The sequence below is a fragment of the Euprymna scolopes genome, chromosome 17, assembly GCF_053919585.1.
Source record: "Euprymna scolopes isolate OS-2025 chromosome 17, ASM5391958v1, whole genome shotgun sequence".
Classification (NCBI taxonomy): domain Eukaryota; kingdom Metazoa; phylum Mollusca; class Cephalopoda; order Sepiida; family Sepiolidae; genus Euprymna; species Euprymna scolopes.
In genome coordinates, this window is record NC_136498.1 from 123,753,510 (window position 1) to 123,779,679 (window position 26,170).

General features: G+C 34.7%; 1 protein-coding gene and 1 non-coding gene across 2 annotated transcripts in view; one reads left to right on the forward strand and one right to left on the reverse strand.

Moving 5' to 3' along the window:
- Window positions 1–26,170, forward strand: part of LOC145297063 (uncharacterized) — a 390,018-nt gene that overhangs the window by 233,327 nt on the left and 130,521 nt on the right. Inside the window, exon 5 of the mRNA XM_080143291.1 lies at window positions 23,333–23,378. Coding sequence (XP_079999417.1) covers window positions 23,333–23,365 — 33 coding nt within the window. The 3' untranslated portion in view covers window positions 23,366–23,378. The remainder of the gene's footprint in view (window positions 1–23,332; window positions 23,379–26,170) is intronic.
- On the reverse strand, window positions 24,580–24,652 carry Trnar-acg (transfer RNA arginine (anticodon ACG)). Its single transcript has one exon. It is a non-coding gene; the product is annotated as a tRNA-Arg (tRNA).

Consider the following 26,170-nt stretch of genomic DNA (forward strand, 5'->3'; position numbering starts at 1 on the left):
AAATTTTTCATTTATAAAAATATTTAAAAATTTCAAAAACTTTTTTTAAAAAAACGTTTTAAACTTCAGACGATTTTTTTAAATTTATGATATTATTGAAAAAAATTTTTTTATAATTTTAATTATTTTTATTTTATAATTTTAATTATTTTTTTTAATAATTTTAATTATTTTTTTTTTCAAGAATCAAAAAGGTTCAAAAATTCAAAAAGCTTACAACAAAGTTCTGATAAAAAATTTAAAGTATAAAATAAAAAAAATTTAATTATAAAATAAAACAATTAAAATTAAAAAAAAAATAATTAAAATTATAAAAAAAAATAATTAAAATTATAAAATAAAAATAATTAAAATTATAAAAAAATAATTAAAATTATAAAATAAAAAGAATTCAAATTAAAAAAAATAAAATAAAAATAATTCAAATTATAAAATATAAATAAATTTAAAATTATAAAGTAAAATAATTAAAATTATAAATAAAAAAATTGAATTATAAAATAAAATAATCAAAATTATAAAATAAAAATAAATAAATTATAAAATAAAAATAAAAAAATTATAAAATAAAAATAACCTACAAAGAAGCAAGAGAAGAAAAGGGGAAAAAATAAATAAATAAAAGCAACCCTTCAAAAAATAATAAATAAAAATAAAAAATAAAGCAACCCTTCAAAAAAAAAAATAAATAAAAATAAAAATAAAGCAATCCTTCAAAAAATAAAAATAAAGCAACCCTTCAAAAAAAATAATAAATAAAAATAAAAATAAAGCAACCCTTCAAAAAAATAAAAAATAAAAATAAAGCAACCCTTCAAAAAAATAAATAAATAGATAAATAAAAATAAAGCAACTCTCCAAAAAATAAATAATAAATAAAAATAAAAATAAAGCAACCCTAAAAAATAAATAAATAAAAATAAAGCAACCCTTCAAAAAAAAAAATAATTAAAAATAAAGCAACCCTAAAAAATAAATAAATAAAAATAAAGCAACCCTAAAAAAATAAATAAATAAAAATAAAGCAACTCTTCAAAAAAAATAAATAAATAAAAATAAAGCAACCCTTCAAAAAAAATAAATAAATAAAAATAAAGCAACCTTCAAAAAAAAATAAGTAAATAAAAATAAAGCAACCTTAAAAAAAAAATAAGTAAATAAAAATAAAGCAACCTTCAAAAAAAAATAAATAAATAAAAATAAAGCAACCCTTCAAAAAAAAAAGAAAGAAACTTCAGAAAATAATTACAATATAAAGAAAATAACATTATCCAGAAATCGACAGAACCATTAAATAGAAATATAAAGTTAGCATATTGGAACAAGAGAAAAAAACATTTTTGTTTATATCATTTCTATAATTTGCCTTTTCCCTTCTTCCTGTTGAGACTTTTACTTATATGATTATTGTTTTTGTTTTTTTGTTTTGTTTTTTGTTTCTTTTTTTATTGTTGGTGTATCCTCATTTACCAACTATGGAAGGACAGAAGCAAAAAAAAAAAAAAATTGCTGCACATGTAATTACAGATAATACACCCAAGCGCACAGGAAATAAGTCGAAAGCACCTGTAGCTCCTTTGTCTGAATTATATCAGCTGACAAAAAAAAAAAGGAACTTTGAAGAGTCAATTTCTATAGAAATAATAACTCTCTTTTCTCTGTCTGTCCGTCAAAAACTCAGAAACTGCTAAAGATACTCTTACAAACCTTACATATTCTGATTTAATACAGGGTGACCCCCCCCCCAAAAAAAAAAAACAGAGAACATTCAATTGTTTTTCTGAGCGTTTTACGGTCAACGGAGAAAAAAAGGCCAAAGACTCTAGTGTTTTGATGTGATGTTTTGAATATAATAAACTAGTTATGACCAAAGTTTCATTTCACTCAGATAAAACACTAAGAAACGGGGCCTAATTAGAGTTGGGGCCCGTTTTTTCTTTTTGGTTCACCCTGTATGATCTCAAACAGGTTACGGTAAAAAATGGTATTATTGTAATATGATCTTTGGGTCATTGGCAAGCGGTATCAAATTTGGTTGGATGACAAGAAAAGATCGTAAATTTTTTAACGATTCTGTTGGAGGCATTTTTTTAGGGTCACTCTGTATAAAAGAAACTTCTGAGTTCATCCGGCTAAAACTCAGAAACTACCAAAGATACATTTCCAAACTTTACATATTCTGAGTTAATATGACCTCGAACAGGTTATGCTAAAAAAGGTTTATTGTACTATTATGTTGTGAAATAATATTTTTTCCTCAATATTGTATGTCTTATATAACAGAGGCATTGTTTATTAATGACATACTGGCCAACGATGAAATGCACTCTCCTGTTTCAGAATTCAAAAGTCTAATTGCGTTCATGACAGAAAATTAGAACAAGGCTCTCTCTTTTCGGGCTTGGCTTTTAAAGTCATCTGATACGTCTCGATCAGTTGACCATCTCTGCATGGTAGTAGTCATCTTAGATCTCCTCTTCTCGTCGCAGCCACGCAAGCTCCCAGAACACATAATCAACAGCGTGTAAAGTACAACTGGTTAATTTGGTTCGAACCAGCTGCCGTATTCTCATTTTAGTCCAAATCTGGTTCCTTTTGATTTCAATTTGATTGATTCTCCCCACCTCAAAGAATGTCTCAGTGAAACAAAGTTTTCAAGCGCTGTACCTAAATCTATGGTCCCCCCTCGCCAAACTTTCACAAGAAACACTCGTCTAGCTGTAAACACTATCAATAATTCCCCCCACTCTTTATCTGTGCCTAAACCTAAAAGTAGATTCCATGAACAAAGCTTCTCTCTAAGAACTGCACACCTGTGGAATTGTCTTCCGTTTACCTGCTTTCCAGCCGACTACAATATGACCGTCTTCAAGTCCAATGTAAACAAGTTCTTGATAAGCTATTCCCCTTAAATAATCCAATTTATCAAATTTACACTTCTAATGATTATTATGATATTGTCCTTTTGACCACTGTACACTCTTTAACCCTTATCCTCGAGTGGTCACTGGGCCTTGATAAGTGATGATTCCTTTGTTAAAAAAAAAAAATCTCTCTTTATCCAAACCTGGTAACACATGCCTTTATTGATTGATTTGGAGTTATTTAATGTATTCCTTCACTTAATTATCTCTGTACTTCCTTTGTATAGCATATCGTCTTTTTTTGGGGAGGAGGGGGCACCGCTTATCAAAGTCTGGAGGCCACTTTAGGACTAGGGTCAAGTGTTACGTTACTCTAACTCTACCTGAGTTAGATTATCTAAATGGATGACTCGATATGAATTTATTTACATTAGATTTGAAGATGACCATGTTATAGTCAGCCAGGAAGCAATCACATGGTATTTTGTTTCACAGGCGAACAGTTCAAGGAAAGAAGCTCTGTTCATGGAACTAAGAGGAAGTGAGCAAAGTTGTTGGTGGTTGTTTCAGCTAGGAGAGTGTTTGTTGTGAACGTTTGATGGAGAGGGACCATAAATTGTAGAGCAGTCCAGCACTCACTATAAAATTATCGATAAAGTAGAGATAGACTCACAACGTCTCCTCTGTGAGAAAGAAGGAGTAGGGAGGCGAAAAAGTCACCACCCACTAAATTTCAAAAACGCTTTTGTATCCTGTCAAGGCCAGAAAAGGGTGCTCTTAAGAGCTCCACCCTAGATGTGACAACAGTACTCCATCTTAGGGTGTATTTGACTTTTGTATGGGTAGAGGATTTTGTCCGGGGTGAGATATTTTCTGATGCGGTAGAACAACCCCACCATTTTTTCAGCGATTTTGGCAGCAGATCTGATGTAGATTTTCCATTTCAGGTCAGTCCCAACAGTTTGTCAAAGCTGGGTGCTTCATCAAGGCAAGAGCTATTCATTTCAACTGGAGCAAATTGGGTGCATGAGTGCTGGTTGTGAAAAGATAAAAATTTGGTTTTGGATGTATTAAAGGTCTTCAGGACATCTTATCATGTTTTACGTTTGTCTTAGACAAACTGTACAGGCTGACGTCGAACCTAGCTCTGGTCCATAGGTTTATGGTGTCCGCTGTTAGTCCCAGGACTGGTTGTTAATCACGGTCTTTGGTCACTTCAGATCTCTTTTTTTTTTTCTTTTTTTTTTTTTACATAGCAGTCACCACTTATCAAGGCCCGGAGGCCACTCGAAGATAAAGGTTAATGAGTCTACTATAGTCAGTGAGAAAATATCATAGTAATCGTTAGTAATGGAAATTCGGTAAATTTGTTAACTTAAGGGGAACGGCTCATCAAGAACTTGTTTATGTTGGACTTGAAGACAACCATATTGTGGCCAGCTGAAAAGCAAGGAAACGGAAGAGAGTCCCACAGGTGTGCAGTTCTAAGAAAAAAACTTTGTTCATGGAATCTACTTTTAGGTTTAGGCACAGATAAAGAATGGGGGGAATTATTGATAGTGGTTTAAGCTAGACGAGTGTTTTTCGTGAAAGTCAGACGAGCACTTGTAATGAAAATAACGATAGAACAGGGACACGCTCGCAACGTCTCTTTTGTGAGAAAGAGGTTGCAAGGAAGAAAAAGGGGCATCCCTCACTAGGCTACAAAGTCTATTTTGAACGCTGTCAAGACAGGATAAGGTGCTTCTAGCAGCTCCTGCCCAGATGTGGAAACAGTACTCCCTCCTTGGGCGTATTTGGCTTTTATACAGTTAAAGAATTGCATCAACAGTGAGATATCTACTGGAGCAGTAGGATGATCCCACCATTTTTTCAGCAGCCTTGACAACAGGTTTGATGATATGTGTTCTAAGGGAGGAGTCCGGTCAACCCATTCTGAGTAAATGCTGCCTCAGATCGAACGAAGAGCATGAATCTGTATATAATTACAGCTGTTTCTTCATTAATGTCTTCTCTCTCTCTCTCTCTCTCTCTCTCTCTCTCTCTCTCTCTCTCTCTCTCTCTCTCTCTCTCTCTCTGTAGCATATTTTGGAATTCAGTATATTGAAATTATCCAATTACTGACAGCAAAATATCTGTTGACCAATGAAATGGGTTAATATTTTAAGAAAAATAGAAAGTGAAACGTGGATTTACTCTCGCTTCCTTTATTTTGTCTTTTAGTCCTCACATTCCATTAGCGATATTTCTGACAAAGGAGGAAGAATAACTGTTTCCTGGATCAAAATCTACCTATATCGTTGGCTAGTTTTTGATTTTGAAGTAATAGTTTTAACTTCTTACATCAAGTGGTCTCATGCTTTGTCCGGAGTGATTTTCATTTAAAGAATTATGTCCTATTATTTGGATTCTTCAGACTATAGTTCTTATCTTGAATGTTATTTTCACAACGTTTCGGTCGATTTAACATCTGACCTTCTTTGGTGTATCTTGTCGAATTTGAAAAATTTTTTCGGCGAACTCATGAATCTGTCCAGAATTTTGAATGAAACCCATTATTTAATCTGTGCTAGAAAACTACTGACACCTGAAAGTATCCTGTACCTCTATAAGGCCACCATTCGCCCATGTATGGAGCATTGTTGTCACATTTGGGCTGGTGCATCTGCTGCTAGTCTCTCGCTCCTAAACAAGGTTCAAAAGAGTCGCCAATCTGATAGGCCCTGAACTGGCTTCTAAGCTTCAGCCTCTGTCCCATCGACGAAACGTTGCATCCCTCTGCCTGTTCTACAAGTATTTTAATGGTGAATGCTCTGACGAACTGCAATCACTTGTACCCCCACGACGTAGACAACCTCGACAAACCCGACAGGCAGCTAAATCCCACCCCCACACAGTAGAGATCCCTAGATGTAAAAGATCTTTCTACTCCAGTAGTTTCTTCCCCAGAACCGCTAGACTCTGGAATTCCATTCCAGATCCCTGCTTCCCTAACTGTACTGACATGCAGAAGTTCAAGTGTAATAAAAACAATAAATAATTAAAAAAAAATGTGCGTAGCATGCTCTCATTCCATCAGCCCTGACTGAGTAGAAGTCCTAAGTAATTCACAATTGCATTTTGAATGTTGTCTGCACTGGGGATTGAACCTTCAACCTCCGGAAGAGTGTAATTTTTACAACAGTTATGGCTGACGAAGCATTGAAAATAATGCACAAGATAAGAAGAGTAGTTTGAATTACGCAAATAATACGAATATTTTAAATGTTTTCTTATAAACGAATGTAGATACGTTGGGGTAGAAGGAAGAGGACAGATTAATAAGTGATGAACAATAGCTGTGCAAGGGCGCTTTGTCATATGAAGGCCATTCCAAAGGTAAAGCCTCCTATTTTGTTTAACTCAAAAAGTTGAAGAACTACAAAAACGAGAGTGGTGCCCTTAACACGAGCGACCTGTTGTACTCCAGAATTTATTTTTCCACCTAGCTACCATCATTATCAATGCACTTCTGCCAACGATGAACAATGGCTGTGCATGGGCGTCCGGAGTGCATTTTCTCATATGAGGATCATTCCAAAAGTAACGCCTCCTATTTTTTAACTCAAAAAGTTAAAAGTCCTATGAAAACGGAAGTGGTACCATTAAAATGTGCGACATTTTGTGGTCCAGAATTTATTTTTCTGCATAGTCACCACTATTTTCAATGCACTTTTGCCAGGAATTCAATGATGCATCTCTGCTTCTGACACACGTCCATGACAGGTGTCTGTCATTCTACAAATCTTTTATCTGAAATTGAAAACTCCTCCAAAATTATTTCTGACTGGGCTCCCATAGTTGTTAAGGCTATCCCCATACTCTCCACGTCATTTTTTACCTTTTCTGACAATACTTTTTTTCTGTAATTCCTATAATCTGCCATTTCCTTTGATGGCCTTTTTCGTATGGACATTTTTGGCATTCCTTGATAAGCCATTATTTTCAGCTGGACTTTTCTTTGATCGATTCCTTTCCCTTTAATGCAGAACTTGTTTCGTTGCCAATTGGGTTTATTAATAAACTTTATCACAGAATATTTTATAAACATATTTTTTAAACATTTTTTTTATTTATATTTTTTTGCATCTTTTGTTTCATTTTTCCATCTTTCCATTTTTGATCCGACATTTTTATTTTTTTCTCTTTTTCACTTAATTTTTTTTATGTTTTCTTTTTTTAATATTTATTTTTTCTTTTTTTTTCGTTTTCTCTTTTTCTAATCATTTTCGTTTTCTCTTTTTCTAATCATTTTTTTTACTAATTTTGTTTCTGTCTTTCTTTTGTAATATCATTTTTTTGTCACTTTTTTACTATTTTTTTTTCTTCTTTTTTAATATCCTTCTTTTTTTTGTCACTTATTTTACTATTTTTTATTTTTTCTTCTTTTTCTTTTATTTTTTTCTTTTCCTTGTTTTACCTATTTTGTTTATTTGCAGTATTTTTATATTTTTTTATTTTCTTTATTTACTTTTTTTTTATTAATTCTGATTTTAGTTTATTGTGTTTATTTTTTTATTTTTATTTTTTTATTATTTAATTTAATTTTATTTTTTTTGTATTTTCACCCCAAACAAGGCACATTGCCACTTTGTTGTAGGGGGCTACTATCAGGGCATAAGCATCAGGGGTACTGTGTAGGAAGTTGGGCAGCAAGATGTCGGTTCACATTACATTTGAACTTCTGCATGTCAGTACAGTTGGGGAAGCAGGGACCCAAAAAGGAATTCCACAGTCTAGCAGTTCTGGGGAAGAAACTACTGGAGTAAAAAGCCTCTTGCATCTAGGGATCTCTACTGTAAAGGCGTGGGATTTAGCTGCTTGTTTGGTTTGTTGGGGATATTTACGTCGAGGGGGCACAAGTGCTTGCAGTTCGTCAGAGCATTCACCGTTAAAGTACTTGTAGAACAGGAAGAGGGATGCTACATTTCGTCGATGGGACAGAGGCTGAAGCTTAGATGACAGTTCAGGACCTATCAGGTTGGTGACTCTCTTTTGAACCTTGTCTATGAGCGAGAGACTAGTAGCCCAAATATGACAACAATACTCCATACATGGGCGAATGGTGGCCTTATAGGGGTACAGGATACTTTAGGGCATTAGTAGCTTTCTAGCACGGTAGAGAGAACCTACCTTCTTCGCAGCGGTCCTAGTAACGCTATCAATGTAATTGTTCCAACTCATGTTTCCTATGAACGTTAGGCCGAGGAGTTTAAAAAATGTACTTTCAGATAAATAGTTTTTGGCTATTGCTATTGGTGGTAGAGAAGGTTTCTTGTAGTGTAGTTATTGAAGGAAACAAGTTTAGTCTTGGCAGCATTGAATGTGACCATCCATTTTTCTTCCCATTCCACTACAGATTGGAGGTCATCCTCTAGTGTTTCTGCCATTTCTTTAGATATGTGTTCATTTGTTTTCCTGTAGTGTCTGTTATAGAGCGTGGTGTCATCAGCATATATACCCATCTCACAGACAATTTTGAACATGCAAGTTACAAAGTACATGAACAAAATAATGAACAGATATAGAAGTCATTACATTCTGTGCATTTGTGAATCAAAAATAAAGAAAATCAAAATCATAGGCTTTTCTCTCCGACGCCAACCAAATGAAAATGGTGAACTTATCGTGACTCTGAATCTGGCCGAATGTGCCGTGGCAGTCACCCAATGTTGTTTTCTGGCTGACTTAACACGGAACGTTATCTGATGCCACGAGAACCGGATGCAATCTGATTGGTTGCTCTGTCAACCATTTTACACCCACATTCTGTTTAAAAGAACCGCAAAACTTTGGTATTGGCACAGCAAGTCGCGAACTTTGGTAAATTATTAATCGACAATTCCGTTCCGTTTTAGTCCGAGAAAGCATTGTGTGTGTGTGTGTGTGTGTGTGTGTGTGTGTGTTTTTTTCTTCCTTTGAAGATTGTAATGCTGGGTATGGGGCAGCCAAACCAGCTGCCAACATTGCCCTGCTTTTTATTGAAACCAACCGAGAGCTCTTTTTAGTATCCTCGCTCTGACTAGCTGTGGGCAACCAAGCTGGAATAAATGTTTACATACAAAATGAAAGAGAAACATTCTTCTCATTATTCTTATTATTCTTCTTCTTATTATTATTATTACTCTTATTCTTCTTATTATTCTTCTTCTCCTTCTTCTTCTTTTTCTTCTTATTATTATTTCTTGTCTTCTTTCCTCTCCTCCTGCTCCTACTCCTCCTCTTACTATTTTCACTATTATTATTTCACTCACTAGGAGTTCTCACACAGGTCATCATCAGAGATTGCTCATTAATAAAAACTAGTGGTGTTCCCCGGCATCTGGGTGACAATAAATCTCCCCAGATTTCCAGTACATTTCACTTCTTTCGATAAACTTTGCAAATAAATTTGCATTATCGCAACAGTCACTTGCCGTCGATTTCTCGCTGACAATGACCATTGGTTTTCACTGGAACTTTGGTGACAATAAGCTTTGCCAACGTTCCAGGTCCTTCTGCACCTGTCCAGTGGAGGCCTAGTAAGTGCTTTCACTCCTCGATCTTTCCATCCTCCTTGATCTTTCAACCATTTGGTGTAGTGCCAGCCGATACCTGCACTACAAATTTTATTATTATTATTATTATTATTATTATTATTATTGTTGTTGTTGTTGTTATTGTTGTTGTTATCATTATTGTTGTTATTGTTATTATCATTATTGTTATTATTATTATTGTTGTTATTATTATTGTTATTATTGTTATTGTTATTATTATTATTATTATTATTATTGTTATTATTATTATTATTATTATTATTGTTGTTGTTGTTGTTATTGTTGTTGTTATCATTATTGTTGTTATTGTTATTATCATTATTGTTATTATTATTATTGTTGTTATTATTATTGTTATTATTGTTATTGTTATTATTATTATTATTATTATTATTGTTATTATTGTTATTATTAGTTGTATTATTATTATTATTATTATTATTATTATTGTTGTTGTTTTCCTCCTCCTCCTCCTCCTCCTCCTCCTCCTCCTCGTAACATGTCTCTTTCACATCAGGTGTAAATTGCACGTTAGCAGTCGCAGCTCAAAGTGACTTCCTTCATAAAACTCTATTATTTACTTTGGTTTCAATGTGCTATTTGCTCGAGATCATATTTGAGTGAGTCATTCCAAATCTTTCTTGGACCGCCTTTTCCTCACTTACCCTCGACTGAGATATACGCATGCGTGTGTGAACATCTGTTTATTCAACAACCGCTTCGTTCAACATGCCTATCCAACCGTTTTCGGTTGCAATACACAGCTGACTCCAACCAGAGCATCCCCAGGTGAAACAGCAAGAAATGAGAACTAATCCTGTTGTCAAGGAGCATACAACAACTATGCCATTCTTTTCCATCTCTTTTTTTTTTATGGAAATTGCTCACGACAAGGTATGAAGCCACTTGATGTAAGGAATTAGCAAGAATGAAAGTTAGTTATTGCAAAGACCGGAGATGCCTATTGACTTTAGTCTTGAGAAGAGCAAGGCTGTTGGTAGAAGGAAAACAGTGAGCAGGAAGAGAGTTCCGCAATCTTGCAGTTTTTGAAAAGAAGCTACTGGAATAGGAAGCTGTATTTTTTTTATTTAGGAATCACCACTTATCAAGATCCTGAAGCCACTCGAGGATAAGGCTTAATTGGTATACATTAGCCAGTGCATAGTAAACATAAGTAGTGAGAATTTTATAAATTAGATTACTTGGGGGGGAGCGGTTCATCAAGAACTTGTTTACGTTAGACTTGAAGACAATCAAATTGTAGGCAGCTTGAAAGCAGGCAATCGGAAGAGAGTTCCACAGGCGTGCAGTTCTAAGAAAGAAGCTTTGTTCATGGAATCTACGTTTCGATTTAGGCACAGATAAAGAGTGTGGGAAAATATTGATAGTGGTTTTGGCTAGACGAGTGTTTTTCGTGAAAGTTTGACGAGGGGGGACCATAGATTGAAGCTCAGCTGAGCACTTGCCATGAGATTAGAATAGGTATCAAAACATAAAATTGATGAAGACCACTAGACCAACGAATCAAACGAGCTGAAACAAAGGAAGCAGGAAATAGATCAGACAATTTTGAAGAACACATGCCATAATAGTATTTATAGAAAAGACTGAGACTAGCAACATCACGTCTGTGAGAAAGAGGTTGTAGTGAAGAAGAAGGCGTGGGGCCAATCAAATTGCAGATACGCTTCTGCAATTTATCAAGGACCTTCAAATGGGACAGAGATTCACCAACCCAAATGTGACAATGATACTCCATACATGGTTTGATAGTAGATATGTAGGAATAAATTTTTTTTTTTTTTTACATAGGCGTCACCACTTATCAAGGCCGATAGGCCACACAAGGATAAGGGTTAAAGAGTGTAGAGTAGTCAAAAGGACAATATAGTAATCGATAGTAATGGAAGTTCGGTAAATTTGTTAACTTAAGTGGAACGGCTCATCAGAAACTTGTTCACGTTGGACTTGAAGACAACCATATTATAGACAGCTGGAAAGCAGGAAAACGGAAGACAATTCCACAGGCATGCAGTTCTAAGAAAGAAGCTTTGATCATGGAATCTATGTTTAGGTTTAGGTACAGATAAAGAGTGGGGAAAATTATTGATAATGTTTTTTTTTTTTTTTTTTTTTTTTTTTTTTTACACAGTGATCACCACTTATCAAGGCCCGGAAGCCACTCAGGGATAAGGGTTATTGTAAGTACATCACGTTAGTGAGGAGATTTTATGAAGTGTTTAATTAGGGGGGGCGGCTCATTAGGAATTTGTTAACATTAGACTTGAAGACATCCAAGTTGTAGTCCGGAGGGAAGCAGGCAGACGGAACAGAGTTCCACAGGCGTGCAGTTCTAAGAAAGAAGCTTTGCTCATGAAATCCGCGTTTTGATTTAGGCACAGATATAGAGTGGGGGAAATTTTTCACAGTGGATTCAGCTAGACGGGTGTTTTTCGTGAAAGATTGGCGAGGGGGGACCAGGGATTGGAGTTCAGACGAGCACCTGCCATGAAAATAACGATAAAACAAGGATAGTCTCGCAACGTCTCTTCTGTGGGAGAGGGGTTGCAGGGTAGAGAAAAGGGCATCCCCCACTAAGCCACGAAGTCTATTTTGTACATTGTCAAGGCAGGATAGGCTGTTTTTGGCAGCTCCTGCCCAGATATGGCAACAGTATTCCATCCTTGGCCGTACTTGGCTTTTATATAGATAGAGAATTGCATCAGTAGTGAGATATCTTCTGGAGCGGTAGAAGGATCCCACCATCTTTCCTGCGACCTTGGCAACAGACTTGATGTACGTGTTCCATTTCAGATCAGGAGTAAAGGTCAAACCCAGAAGCTTGTCAAAACACGGGGCCTCACCCAGACGAGAGCCATCCATCACAATTGATGCCAGCTGGGGATCAGAGCGTTGATGATGTAAGGATAGGAGTTTGGTTTTGGATGCATTAAAGGTAACCAGCCACATTTTCCCCCACTGAACCACGCGCTCGAGATCAGAGGAGAGAGAATCCGAGAGAACTTCGTCATTTACAGCCTTTGATGTGTTGCCGTAGATGGTCGTGTCATCAGCATAGATGTCAACGAATGATTTAAGTATGTGTTTAGGGAGGTCATTTATGTAGATCAGGAAGAGAGTTGGGCCCAGGATTGACCCCTGAGGGACTCCAGCATTTATATTGCAGGCCTCCGATTTTTGTCCATCTACCACTACTCTTATGAGCCTATCAGAGAGAAATGATTTAATGATTGAGAAAACATTTCCAGTTATACCGTAGCTGGAAATCTTGTGAAGTAGACCCTTATGCCATACTTTGTCAAAGGCCTTTGATATGTCGAGAGCAATTGCCCTAGTTTTCAGCTAGTCTAGTGTTTCTTGTGAAAGTTTGGCGAGGGGGGACCATAAATTGAAGCTCAGTTGAACATTTTCCATGAAAATAATGATAAAGCAGAGACAAACTCACAACATCTCTTCTATGAGATAGAGATTGCAGCGAAGAGAAAAGGACATCTCCCACCAGGCCACGAAGTCTATTTTGAACCCTATCAAGGCAGGACAAGTCTTTTCTAGCAGCTCCTGCCCGTCTGTGGCAACAGTATTCCATCCTTGGACGTATCTGGCTCTTATATAGATAGAGAATTGCATTAGCAGTGAGATATCTACTGGATCGATAGAAGGATCCGACCATTTTTCCAGTGGCCTTGGCAACAGATTTGATGTACGTATTCCATTTAAGATCAGGAGTAAAGGTCAAGCCCAGAAGCCTGTCAAAACTTGAGGCCTCCCCAAGACGAGAGCCATTCATTTTAATTGATGCCAGATGGGGATCAGAATAGCCTCGGGTGTGGTGGGAGCCCAGGGTTCACTCACATCTAGCGACAATGAACAAGAATGGAAAATAGGAAGAGGATTACAACTGTACCCCCCCCCTGCAACCTGAAAACGCTGATCATTTTCTTTTCTTTTTTCTTTTTTTTTTTTACTTTTTTCTTTTTCAAACAAGGTATATTGCCACTAGAAACGTAAAGGGCTACTATTTAGGATCGTATCTAACTGGAGTCTGTGGGGAGTTGAGCAGCAAGATATCTGTTCACATTACTTTTGCATGTCATGTATAGTCAGGAAAGCAGGAAACAGGGAGAGAATTCCAAAGTCTAGCAGTCCGAGAGCAAAAAAAAAAAAAAAACTATTAGAGTAGAAGACTTTCTGGCATCTAGGAACCTTAACAATAAAAGGGTGAGATTTTGCTGCTTCTCGGGTTTATCGGGGATATGTACATTGAGGGAGGACAAATGCTATGGGTTCATTAGAGCATATTCTATTAAAGTACTTTTAAAACAAGCACAGGCATATAACATTGCAGTGATGGTACAGACGTTGGAGCATGGCCAATAGTGCAAGGCCTATTAGATTTGGGACTCATTTTTGGACCCTGTCTAAGAGTGGGAGACTAGTGGTAGATGAACCAGCCCAGATTTGGCAACAGTACTCCATGCATGGATGATGTGAGTAATTTTCTAGCATGGTAGAAGGAGCCCACTTTCTTTGCAGCACCCTTGGCATTGTCCTCAATGTATTTGTTCCAATTCATGTTGCCTGTGAATGTTAGGCTGAGGAATTTGAAAGATGGGCTCTTGTGTAGGATGTTATTTGTCATGGCAATCGGTGGATGAGATGAGGGTTTTTTTTTTGGGGGGGGTGCAGTTGTTAAAGGAAAGAAGCTTAGTCTTAGTAGCATTGAATGTTACCGTCTACTTACACTATTGACTGAAAGTTGTTTTGTAGGGTTTCTACCATTACTTTGGATATGTGGATATTTGTTTTTTTGTTTTTTCCTCCTTGTGTCATCAAAATGAGCATATGACACAAAGTTAGAGAGTTGGGATTGAGAAGTGGAAGAGGAAGAAGAAGCGATGAAGAAAACTCTGGCCGACAAAAAATGCAATTTTCTCTTATAGTAAGGTTCCCTCCATGTGCAAATTTTCATTTTCAATTCAAGTTTTTGTAAAAGTTTGATTTCTGATACCAGGTTGAAGCTTAAGGTCTAATTAACAATTTTAGTCTAAGTGAACAACGATCACATTGATTCTTCATACATTTCCGCCATTTTACAAAATGGCCGCCTACCAAATCTAATAACATCAATATCTTGGAAACTAAAATGGCGGAAATGTATGAAGACTCAATGTAATCATTGTCCACTCGAACTAAAACTGTTAATTAAACTCTAAGCTTCAACCTGGTACCAACAATTAAACTTTTACAAAAACTTGAATTGACTGATACCTCAGCCCCCCCCCCACGATTACAGATAGATAAATATTATTTAATAAAATTTTTCACATCTTATTTTACTATTATATTATATTATCTCAAAAGAGAGACGCCAACCTGATAGGTCCTGAACTGTCATCTAGGCTTCAGCCTCTGTCCCATCAACGAAATGTTGCATCTCTCTGCCTGTTCTACAAGTATTTCAACAAACCCGACAAGCAGCTAAATCCCACCCCTACACAGTAGAGACCCCTAGATGTAAGAAAGCCTTCTACTCTAATAGTTTCTTCCCCAGAACTGCTAGACTTTGGAACTCCCTTCCAGGGTCCTGCTTTCCCAACTGTACTGACATGCAGAAGTTCAAGGGTAATGTGAACAGACATCTTACTGCTCAACTCCCTACATAGTATTCCTGCAGCATATGTCCCTGATTGTAGTCCGCTTCATCAAAGTGGCACTGTGCCTTGTTTGGGGTGAAAATAGAATTTAATTTTTTTTTTTTTAATCTTATCTTACTATTATATTATACTAACCTGGGTGTCCGGGTGTTTGTTCGTGTAAAAAAAAAAAGTGGTAGTAGGCAGGCAAGCTAGAACCCGTGACGCAAAAGCGGAAAAGAAAGTGAAAGAAAATCTCAGTCTTACCGCTACTCTATGCCTATTTACAATGCCTCCCCACAGGACAGAGTTAGACACCAGGGTTGTTACACGACTGAAAGTGTAAAAAGATGACTTGCAGAAATGGCCTTGCTTTTAAAGCTACCACGAAGGTCGTTTTTAATGTGGGGGAAAAGCAGCCCTCCCCAAAAAAGGGGGCACTCTCGCAGTATCCGAATAAATAGTAATTGTCTCAGTATGAAGGGTTTCCCTACATTGACCAAGGACGAATTACAGAACAGATACTACCCGGGTGAAGGCCAGGAGTTGGTGTCAGCATTTAATTTGTTTCACTTTATTTATACAAAAAAGTCAAACGCACAAAACGAGGGAATTCTTTTTAAACTCGATCAAAACAATGAGAGAGACAATGTTTGTTTGTAAATCTGAGATATTACGATTTAGGAAGTATAAGAAATTTCTCCCGGAATCTAACCGATGCAAGAACCCCAATGCAAAAAGTCTTTTGTGGACACACACACACACACACCCATTTTACCTTTTATGTTTATAGATTAAATCTTACTACTATATATCATTTCGAGACAAATAAATACTCTAATGTAGTCCGAAATGGTTTTATTGGATTCCTTGACTAAGTAAGTAAAAATCTAAGAATAGACACCAAATTCATATTTCTAGGTTCAATAATTTCCAAGATATTGATGTTATTAGATTTGGTTGGTGGTCATTTTGTAAAATGGCGGAAATGTATGAAGACTCAATGTGATCGTTGTCCACTCGGATTAAAATTTGTTATTCAATCTGGTACCAAAAATCAAACTTTTACAAAAACTTGAATCAACTGATACCTCGTCCGCCCCCACTATTAGGGATGCTCCATGATAAATATACCTCTGCAAACCCTCCACAGAACTTTAATTGGGTGTGCAGTACTAGTGCATCTTCCACACTTTTTGTGAACCTAATGACGACAGTGCAGAATACGGAATCAGTATTTACTTCCTATACAGCACAATCACGTTTGACACACCGGTTCCCATCAGATCACTGAAGTTAAGCAACGATGAGCCAGGCCTGTACCAGATGGGTGATCATTTGGAATTTCCAGGTGCTTTATGTACTCTCCGCTTATCTCGACATTGTTTCCAGTCGTCCTGCACTTCTCCTTGCCACTGGACTTTCTTTTTTTTTTTTTTTTTTACACACGCATCACCACATTATCAAGACCAAAAGGCCACTCAAGGATAAGGGTTAAAGAGTGTACAGTAGAAATTCGACAATATAATAATCATTAGTAATGAAAATTCGGTAAATTTGATAACTTATATGGAACGGCTCATCAAGAACTTATTTACGTTAGACTTGAACACAACCATATTGTAGTCAGCCGGAAAGCAGGAAAACGGAAGACAATTCCACAGGCATGCAGTTCTAAGAAAGAAGCTTTGTTCATGGAATCTACGTTTAGGTTTAGGCACAGATAAAGAGTGGGGGGGAATTATTGATAGTGTTTTCAGCTAGACGAGTGTTTCTTGTGAAAGTTAGGCGAGGGGGGACCATAGACTGGAGCTCAGTCGAACACTTTCCATGAAAATAACGATACATCAGACAAACTCGCAACATCTCTTCTGTGAGATAAAGGTTGCAGGGAAGAGAAAAGGACATCTCCTACGAGGCTAGGAAGTCTATTTTGAACTCTATCAAAGCAGGACAAGTCCTTTCTAGCAGCTCCTGCCCAGATGTGGCAACAGTATTCCATCCTTGGGCGTACCTGGCTCTTATATAGATAGAGAAAGCATCAGCAGTGAGATATCTACCGGATCGATAGAAAGATCCCACCATCTTTCCAGCGACTCAAGCAGTGCCAATTTAGGAAATTACACACGCAGCTGCCTCTACAGGAGGGCATCCTTTGTCTTTCGAGACTGAACGGAGGCATCAAATTCACATCCTTCTCCCCTCCTACCACCAGGAGACATGTGACAAGGTCAGAAATTGGGGGTTGAAAATCCAGCGCTCAAGAAAAAACAATCTGGCTTACAAAAAAATGCAATTTTCTGTTTGGAATGTTTCAATGATTAGCAATAAACGAACCACTTCTCAGACAGAGAAGGTAAAACCTGGGAGTATGAACCTCCTAAAACTGCATTGAACCATACCGTAATTCAACAGAAAAAAAGGTCACCGAACTGAATTTTTACACACAAGATCAAACGTGATTCACATCCCTCACCAGCTGTGATTATAATTGCCAAGGTAAGAGAGAGTCGACAACTTCCAATTTTTTCCGCACCATCCACAGAGAACTCAATATAGGGTCTATCTTTAATTGGATATGCAGCTAAACACATCTTCCACAAGAATGAATCTTTTTTACAGTCAATTCACTGTACCTCATGTGAAACCGGTTATTTTTAAAATGTGGTTCGTTATAACTTACATTTTTTTTTTATGGAAATTGGTCCAGACAAGGCATGAAACCACTTGAGGTAAAGAGCTAAAAATATATACTACTTCAAGTTTATAAACTAACCAATAATAAGTGTTAAATAGATAGGCTCTGATCCAGGAAAGAGCAATTCTTCCCCCTTTGTCAGAAACATTGTTCATGAAATGTGAGGACTAATGGACAAAATCAGGGAAGAATGAGCTGTGAGGCTGCTGAAAGTAAACCCAAGGTTCACTTTCTACTCTCTTTTGTTAGATGGATAGATTTCGACCCAGGAGACAGCAATTCTTCCCCCTTTGTCAGAAACATTGTTCATGAAATGTGAGGACTAATGGACAAAATCAGGGAAGAATGAGCTGTGAGGCTGCTGAAAGTAAACCCAAGGTTCACTTTCTACTCTCTTTTGTTAGATGGATAGATTTCGACCCAGGAGACAGCAATTCTTCCCCCTTTGTCAGAAACATTGTTCATGAAATGTGAGGACTAATGGACAAAATCAGGGAAGAATGAGCTGTGAGGCTGCTGAAAGTAAACCCAAGGTTCACTTTCTACTCTCTTTTGTTAGATGGATAGATTTCGACCCAGGAGACAGCAATTCTTCCCCCTTTGTCAGAAACATTGTTTATGGAATGTGAGAACTAGAAGACAAAATAGAAGAAACAAGAGTTATTTTCTACTCCCTCTATTAATCAACTCCTAACTTAACACTGTGTTTGTGCAGACACTGACCAACAAAGATAGACTTTGAAGCGTTAATAAAAAACCATCGGTTTATTTTCGTAACATTAATTTAGAGCGAATCTTTCACCTTATCCCACAGAGAGCTGGTATTCAACCCAAACTCTCTGAAACTTTTCCAGGCATGGTGACCATCAATCGATGCTGCAGCCATTTTAATTATTGCGTTTGACAATAAAATATTGCAAATCACATGAGGCACACAAACCATTGTTTCAATTTCTCTTGTGTCTTGTGATTCGTCCAATAAATTCCTGATTAACCTTAAATCATGTCTATCAATCTAAGATGTAATTTCAGAATATCTTTCTCCCTCTCCTTCCTTTCCCCTCCCGCTTAATATATATATATATATATATATATATATATATATATATATATATATATATATATATATATATATATATAACAAATTATAGTGACTCAATGGAATAATAAAAAATCAAGGATTTTTTATTATTCCAAGTAAGACAAAGAATACTTTAGAAATTTTATCTCCTTATCCTATAGGGTTTCGATGCCTATCATCTCTTCAGAGAAGAAAATATTTGCTAATATTTTCTTCTCTGAAGAGATGATAGGCATCGACACCCTATAAGATAAGGAGATAAAATTTCTAAAGTATTCTTTGTCTTACTTGGAATAATAAAAAATCCTTGATTTAAATAAAGTTTGTTTTTTTAAATTTCATTGAATCACTATAATTTGCTTTATTTGCTCTATCCTATATATTGAGCAATTCCTATTTTGATGGGATAATACATAAAATATTACGACCAGCAATATTTTGTAAATCTTATAATCACAGGTTTCCATAACAGCTGATTGTTGAATAAATCGATTCGGAAGTATATATATATATATATATATATATATATATATATATATATATATATATATATATATATATATATATATATATACATATAGCACATCTGATTGAACACTACTGAATTGTTCTTTCTTACGATTTTGTTTAATAACTTTTCAATTTGTCGAGCGGTCTTTATTATTTCAGCTGGCATGTTGTATATTATGGCGCCCAAAAGTTGTTGTTCAGCCACATTCTTCTCAATTTATTTGCTCCTTCAAAGAATGTCTCCAAACCCACTCTAACAACTCATACAACATTTACATAGGCCAAACCACGACAACACTCTCCCGACGATTAGCCTACCATTTAGCAGACAATACCTAACATTCAATGATAAAAACCTACAATCGTCCGACATTAGAAATATCTTAACCAACAATACTAAAATTCGATACCTTAACAATTTCGGACGAAGACTAAAATGACTAGGAGCCATACTAATTAAAAAATTACAGCCCCTTATTAATCGGATCTCATTTAATATCGAGACAAATATACTAACCGTATTTAACAACTAACAATAAATAAACTAAATAATCTTCTATATAAATAAAATGAACTCATTTATTCCCGTCAGATTTTGACCTTAATAGGATTAAAAATCAAGATATTTCATGCAAATATAATATGCACAAACGGCAGAACAATATCTGAGGTGTGTTATAGGCTAATTATTTCTCAAATTCCTCGATAATCTTAGATTTCTATACTTTTTCTGCTGAGAAGTCACGGCCAAAATCGGTTAAGATCAATGGAAGTGGTAAAATATTTTCTCTCAAATAAATTCCTCCTCCCACTGCCACCACTTAACACCGTTTGGGGATCGTTCACAAGGAACAGTTGAGAAGAGAACACCGGTTTAGCTTCATAGTTCTTTCATGTAAAGTTATTTAAAATCACTGAACTAAGCTGCAGTGCTCTGTGGCGTAGTGGTTAGCGTGCTGGACTATTCACATTATATTTTCACGTTCGCGCCGACCTACCGTAGTCGATTTTTTTTGTTTGTTTTTTTCCTAAACAACTGGAATGGACTTTTCTTGGTGGCCGAACTGTTAACGTTGCAGATGTTTTTTTGTTTTTTTTTCACACTTTATTTTCCTACTTTTACTCATGACTCCGGGTTTGATCCTTCCTACTTACCTACCATAACATTTTTTAAAACTCTCCCCCCGTCGCGGAAACAAACACTCGGGCAACGCCGGGTACCCCCGCTAGTAAAATATAAAATAAGAAAATCAAAATTAAAAATAAATAATTCGCCCTTACCCATCCTGAACCCACCTTGTAACCAATATATAGAACTAATATCCTGCACCCACTTTTAAAACCGATATAAAAAAATAGCACTAACTATAAATATACAAAGCCTCAATAAAGAAATGACAGCAACAATTACTCCTGACGACGATTGAAAGCACTTAAGAAGAATATAGCCAAACAACAACTACTGGGCACCCTAATATACAAGATGACAGCCGAAATACAAAAGATTGCTCGTGCAATTGAAATGTAGTGTTTACCTGATATACGCAATGGTAAACTTCAAACTAATATAAATAACAGCATTTATATATAGAAAATTTAATCCCAACCGAATTAAAAAATGCTCAATGCTCAATAGAGAGTAGAGTTTATTATAATAGAAAGAAAATTAAAACTGTAAGTTGAGCTTTACAATCAAAATTTATTGTTCGACTGACTACGCCAAAACCAATTTACAAAGTCCTTATCCCACGGAGTTTCAAAGAATGCTATTCTTGTTATTCTTCTCATCAGAGGACATAAAGAAATCAGCAAATTATATTTGTAGCAATGCTAGAATTTGCGTGTTAAGGCATTAAGTGAAGCTTAAAAATTTTAGCATTGCTACAAATATAATTTGCTGATTTCTTTATGTCCTCTGATGAGAAGAATAACAAGAATAGCATTCTTTGAAACTCCGCGAAATAAGGACTTTGTAAACTGTTTTTTTTTAAGTATTTAGTCGAACAATAAATTTGGATTGTAAAGCTCAACTCACAGTTTTAAATTTTCTGTCTCTTATACATAGTAATCCATATGTATTTTGTCTTGTTGTAAATATAAATACCTTTTTTCTAAACCATATCCGTGTCCAAGTCTTTTTTAGTGACCTTTTCGGACCACAACAATATGTAAGTAGAGTTAGGTAGTAAGTTTTGAAAATGTATATGGCAATTAAACTACACGGAATTTCCTGCATTTTGTAAAGACTCATTAGCTTGACGAGTATTTATGAAATGCAGAAAATTCTGTGTAGCTTACTTGCCATATATATCTGTCTGAGTTTTCTTTAATGCATTAACTTGCAAAATTCATTGTATATTTTGCAAACCTCTTCCTTCTGATTAGAAGAAGTGCATTCTTCAAAACTCCATGGAATAAGGACTTTCTTTTTTTATTTATTTTCCTTGTTGAATGATTAAAATGTTGTATACCTTCCTTACATGTTTACAATGTTCTGTTTTTAAAATTTCAATAAATTTTCAATTTTTCCAATATATATATATATAGAATAAATGACAAAAAGTTATATTCCAAAATTCATGATGTTGGCCATCTTATAATTTATTCCTTTAATTTAGTTGACTTATACAATTCTTGACAGTATCTGTTTTGTAGTGCAAAATCAATCACTTAATTATTATATCAATTCAATATGGCGTAATAGAAAAGTAAAAAGGTATTTGCAGCTTCTCTTCCAATTTTCGGATTTTAATCGTGTGACGGATTGATTGTTGCTATTTCTTCTGATGAGTTAAGGGCATAATAGATTTACTGATTGATATAATAATTAAGTGATTGATTTTTCACTACGAAACAGATACTGTCAAGAATTGTATAAGTCAACTGAATTAAAGGAATAAATTATAAGATGGTTAACATCATGAATTTTGGAATATAACTTTTTGTCATTTATTCTCTATGTTGCTCTGTAATTACATTGAGCTTCTTAAATAAGGATTGATATATTTCTACAGAAATATATATATATATATATATATAGTGATATTACAACAATATTTTCCTTGATTCTGATATAATTATCGATTCCGAATTCAATTTCCGCTTCCAATACAATTACCAATTCTGATTCTGATTCTTTATAAATCTCTAAATATTAAACACATTTACCTATAGAATTGTTATTTTTCCCGATTACACATGTTGATTGTGGATATATTTTCTCAAACATAAAAACAAACTTGTGGGACGGATGATCAAAAGGTTTTGCTTTTACTGGTAATTTAAAAATCAATAAATATTCATTATTTTATTGTTAATACCAGCAGTTGAAGATTTTGCTTTAAACAAAATCAAAATAAAAAAAAGATAATTAAATTGTTTCCGGAATCGGAAAATAGACAGAAATTTTTCCGATTACGATACCAATTCCGATACCCCATAATGTTCCGATTTTTCCAACTCCTGATTCTGATTAATCGTTCCAATACTAATCTCTCTCTCTCTCTCTCTCTCTCTCTCTCTCTCTCTCTCTCTCTCTCTCTCTCTCTCTCTCTCTCTGATAATACATACAATGCAAGTATTTATTCTTTACAGGCAGCCTCATTGCAATTTTATTGAACTTTGTTGATTTCACTTTCTCATTTTCTGTTTTTTCTGTTCTTTTTTTTGGGGGGGGGGGGTCAGGCACTTCTGTTAACTTTTGTAGACTTTTGTAATAAAAATCAATCTAAGGTCTGGAGCAACAGATCTAATTTAGTATAATGTTTCAAGTGACGATCTATCCATCTCATAAACCCTTATCCTGGAGTGGCTTTATAAATGGAGACTTATTAATAATAAAAGAAAAGAAACGTATCTCACACTCCTCCTTTTTTTTTATTTTAACAAATTTCTTCCGCCATTTCTAAATTATATTCTCTTTCATTTTTTTTTTTTTTTTTTTTCAGGTTTTTGGAATACTAAGTGATTTGATTGGTTGATATCGGAGTTCAGGTAAGAATTAAAAAAAGAAAACGCCTGTGATTGGTTCTTTTTAATTTTTTATCTTTTCAACTTTTAAATGGTATTTTAAATGTCTATCAATATCGGAGTTTAGGTAAGAATTAAAAAAAACGGTTATGATTGGTCCTTTAATATTTTTGTTAATTTATTTTTTCCAATTTTTAAACAAATGGTGGTATTTTAAATGCCTGTCAATACGTATCACTGTTTTCTGGCATTTTATTATTTTTTTTGTTTCCTATTTTTTTTGAAGAACCAAATTTGATTATTGCAATATTTTAAACCAACTGAAGTACCAGTCTATGGTATTGGTAATAAATTCTAATTATCTCAAAATATGACATATTAGAACTTTATATGAACTTTATTTTTTTTTTTTACTTCCTCTTTATCAAAGCAAAAAGCCAACCACATTTTAAAAATAAGAATAAATATAAAAAAAGATTTTGCGTCCTTGTACGAAAAACAAACTCATAATCGTATCTTAGCAGGTAGGGGTCTTGTGAATTTACCTAACGCAATAGTGTTATTCGTGCACAAGAATCTATGGAAACATAATTGTGTAAATACGTTAAATAGCATTCAATTAAGGGGAATCGCTTGTCTAAAAGGGAGCAGAAATGATGATATCAGCAGTGAAATTTGGAAATGTTACTCTAATTAGATTTAGTCCAGACTTTTTCACGGTGTCAATGGTGGCAGAAAGAGTACTTTATGCTATGAGACTGTTAGCTCCTTCGCTTTTTGTTTAAGATATTAGTAATTGAAACAAAAATTATTGATTGGATTAAATATGAAATTTGATTAAATTGATTAGAAATGCAAGTTATGTTTCTAAGAAAACAGACCAATATTTACCAAAATTAACTGACTGAACAAGTTCAAGTATGTATCTTTTGTTAACAAAACTATTATGGCCAAATGAATAGGGGAGAAACTGGTTTTATTTTATACTAGCGGCTGTGCCGCGTGGACACACACAACGTCAAGTCAAACTCAACATCAAGTACACTCAACATCAAGTACACTCAACATCAAGTACACTCAACATTGTCTTACCATCAACGCTTACCTTGTGAACTTGGCAATGGGAAATTCCCATATGCACAAAACAAAATCACTGAAAAAACAAAAATAACTAAGAGTAAGGATAATGAGTAAACGTTGGATAAAATGATGGTTAAAATTATTACGAACTTGCGAGGATTCGAACCTGGAATCTTCTGATCCGTAGTCAGATGCATTGTCCATTATGCCACAAGTCCTGTCCGTATGCTGAAAGATGTTACCGCGACTGTATACAGACAATGCTAAATTCCGTTGACAGGGGCAGGTAACTTTTTTTGATAAAAACGAAACGGCCCAAAAATCCTTATTTCGGCCTTTTTGTGTGACTCGGCGTTGTTCGTTACGAACCATAGATAGATAAGGACAATCTAGAGACTCACACCCTTCAAGGAAAAAAGAATTTTTCAATTCGGTGCATCCGTTCGAAAGTTATATTGGTATATATATATATATATATATATATATATATATATATATATATATATATATATATATGTATACACACATATATAAATAAATAAACATTTAGAATTTTATTAATAGTACTAGCATGGGTGCCCGGCGTTGCCCGGGTGTTTGGAGGTGTATGCTGAGCAAAAAAAAGGGGGTAATTTTTTAAACTTTGACCCCTATTATGACCCCTGAAAATTTATTGTTTTGGGCTCAAATTAAGTTATTAAGTTAGATCCATGTCCACGGAAGCTATATCTAAAATTTCAAGTGTGTAGACCCAAAATTGCCGGAGAAGTTTGGTAGAGTTCTCAAAGCTCAAATCGTTGAACTTTGACCCCTTAATCGCCAAATTTCTGGCTAAAAACCGATCACATAGATTTTTCCAAATCTCAGTACCCTGTATATCAAATTTCGAGTCTGTAGACTAAAAATTGACAGAGTTATTTCGTAGGGAAATGTACACAGACACACACACACACACACACACACACACACTTTTATAGATATATAGATTTAAAATTTGAGTCTGACAGAATGACAAAATTATATTGCAAACCGATATATTAAACAAACGAACTTCAAAGAGACAAATGAACACATAAGTAAAAACAATTTGTATTAGAAAACATTTATTATTCCACGTCTTTTTTTACAGACCTGACGACTGAGGTTCGCTCTTAATAAAAATTGTTTTTTATAGTCTTAATTTTGACTTCCTTTTTCATAAAAAACTAAAAAAAAATCAAGAAAGAAAAGAAATTTAATTTTATTTTTTCATTAATTTCTTTCTGGGCAAAGCAATTCTTTCAAACTTACTCTGTTTCCAAAATGTTTTTATTTTATTCCCCTCCCCCTTCATTCATTTTCCTCCGCATCCTGGCAAGTATTAAAATAAACCATTTAGAATATTTATTTATGGATTTATTTACTTATCATTTCTTTTGTATCGGTAAATGAATTCCATTTAAAAAAAACTGTAAAAGTCACGTTAAAGGTGATTAAGTTGGAAAGTAAGTAAAAATTTACCCTTTTTACTTTTATACGATTTCTGATCACTTTGAAAAAGGTGTGTGTGTGTTTTAAAAATGTTTTTTAACTGCTATAATCTCATTTATATATATATATATATATATATATATATATATATATATATATATATATATATATATATATATATATATATAACAACGTGAGTATTCATATCGTGGGTTTGTATTACTGTACACATAGATTCGAAAAAATAGTCAAAAACAAATATATAA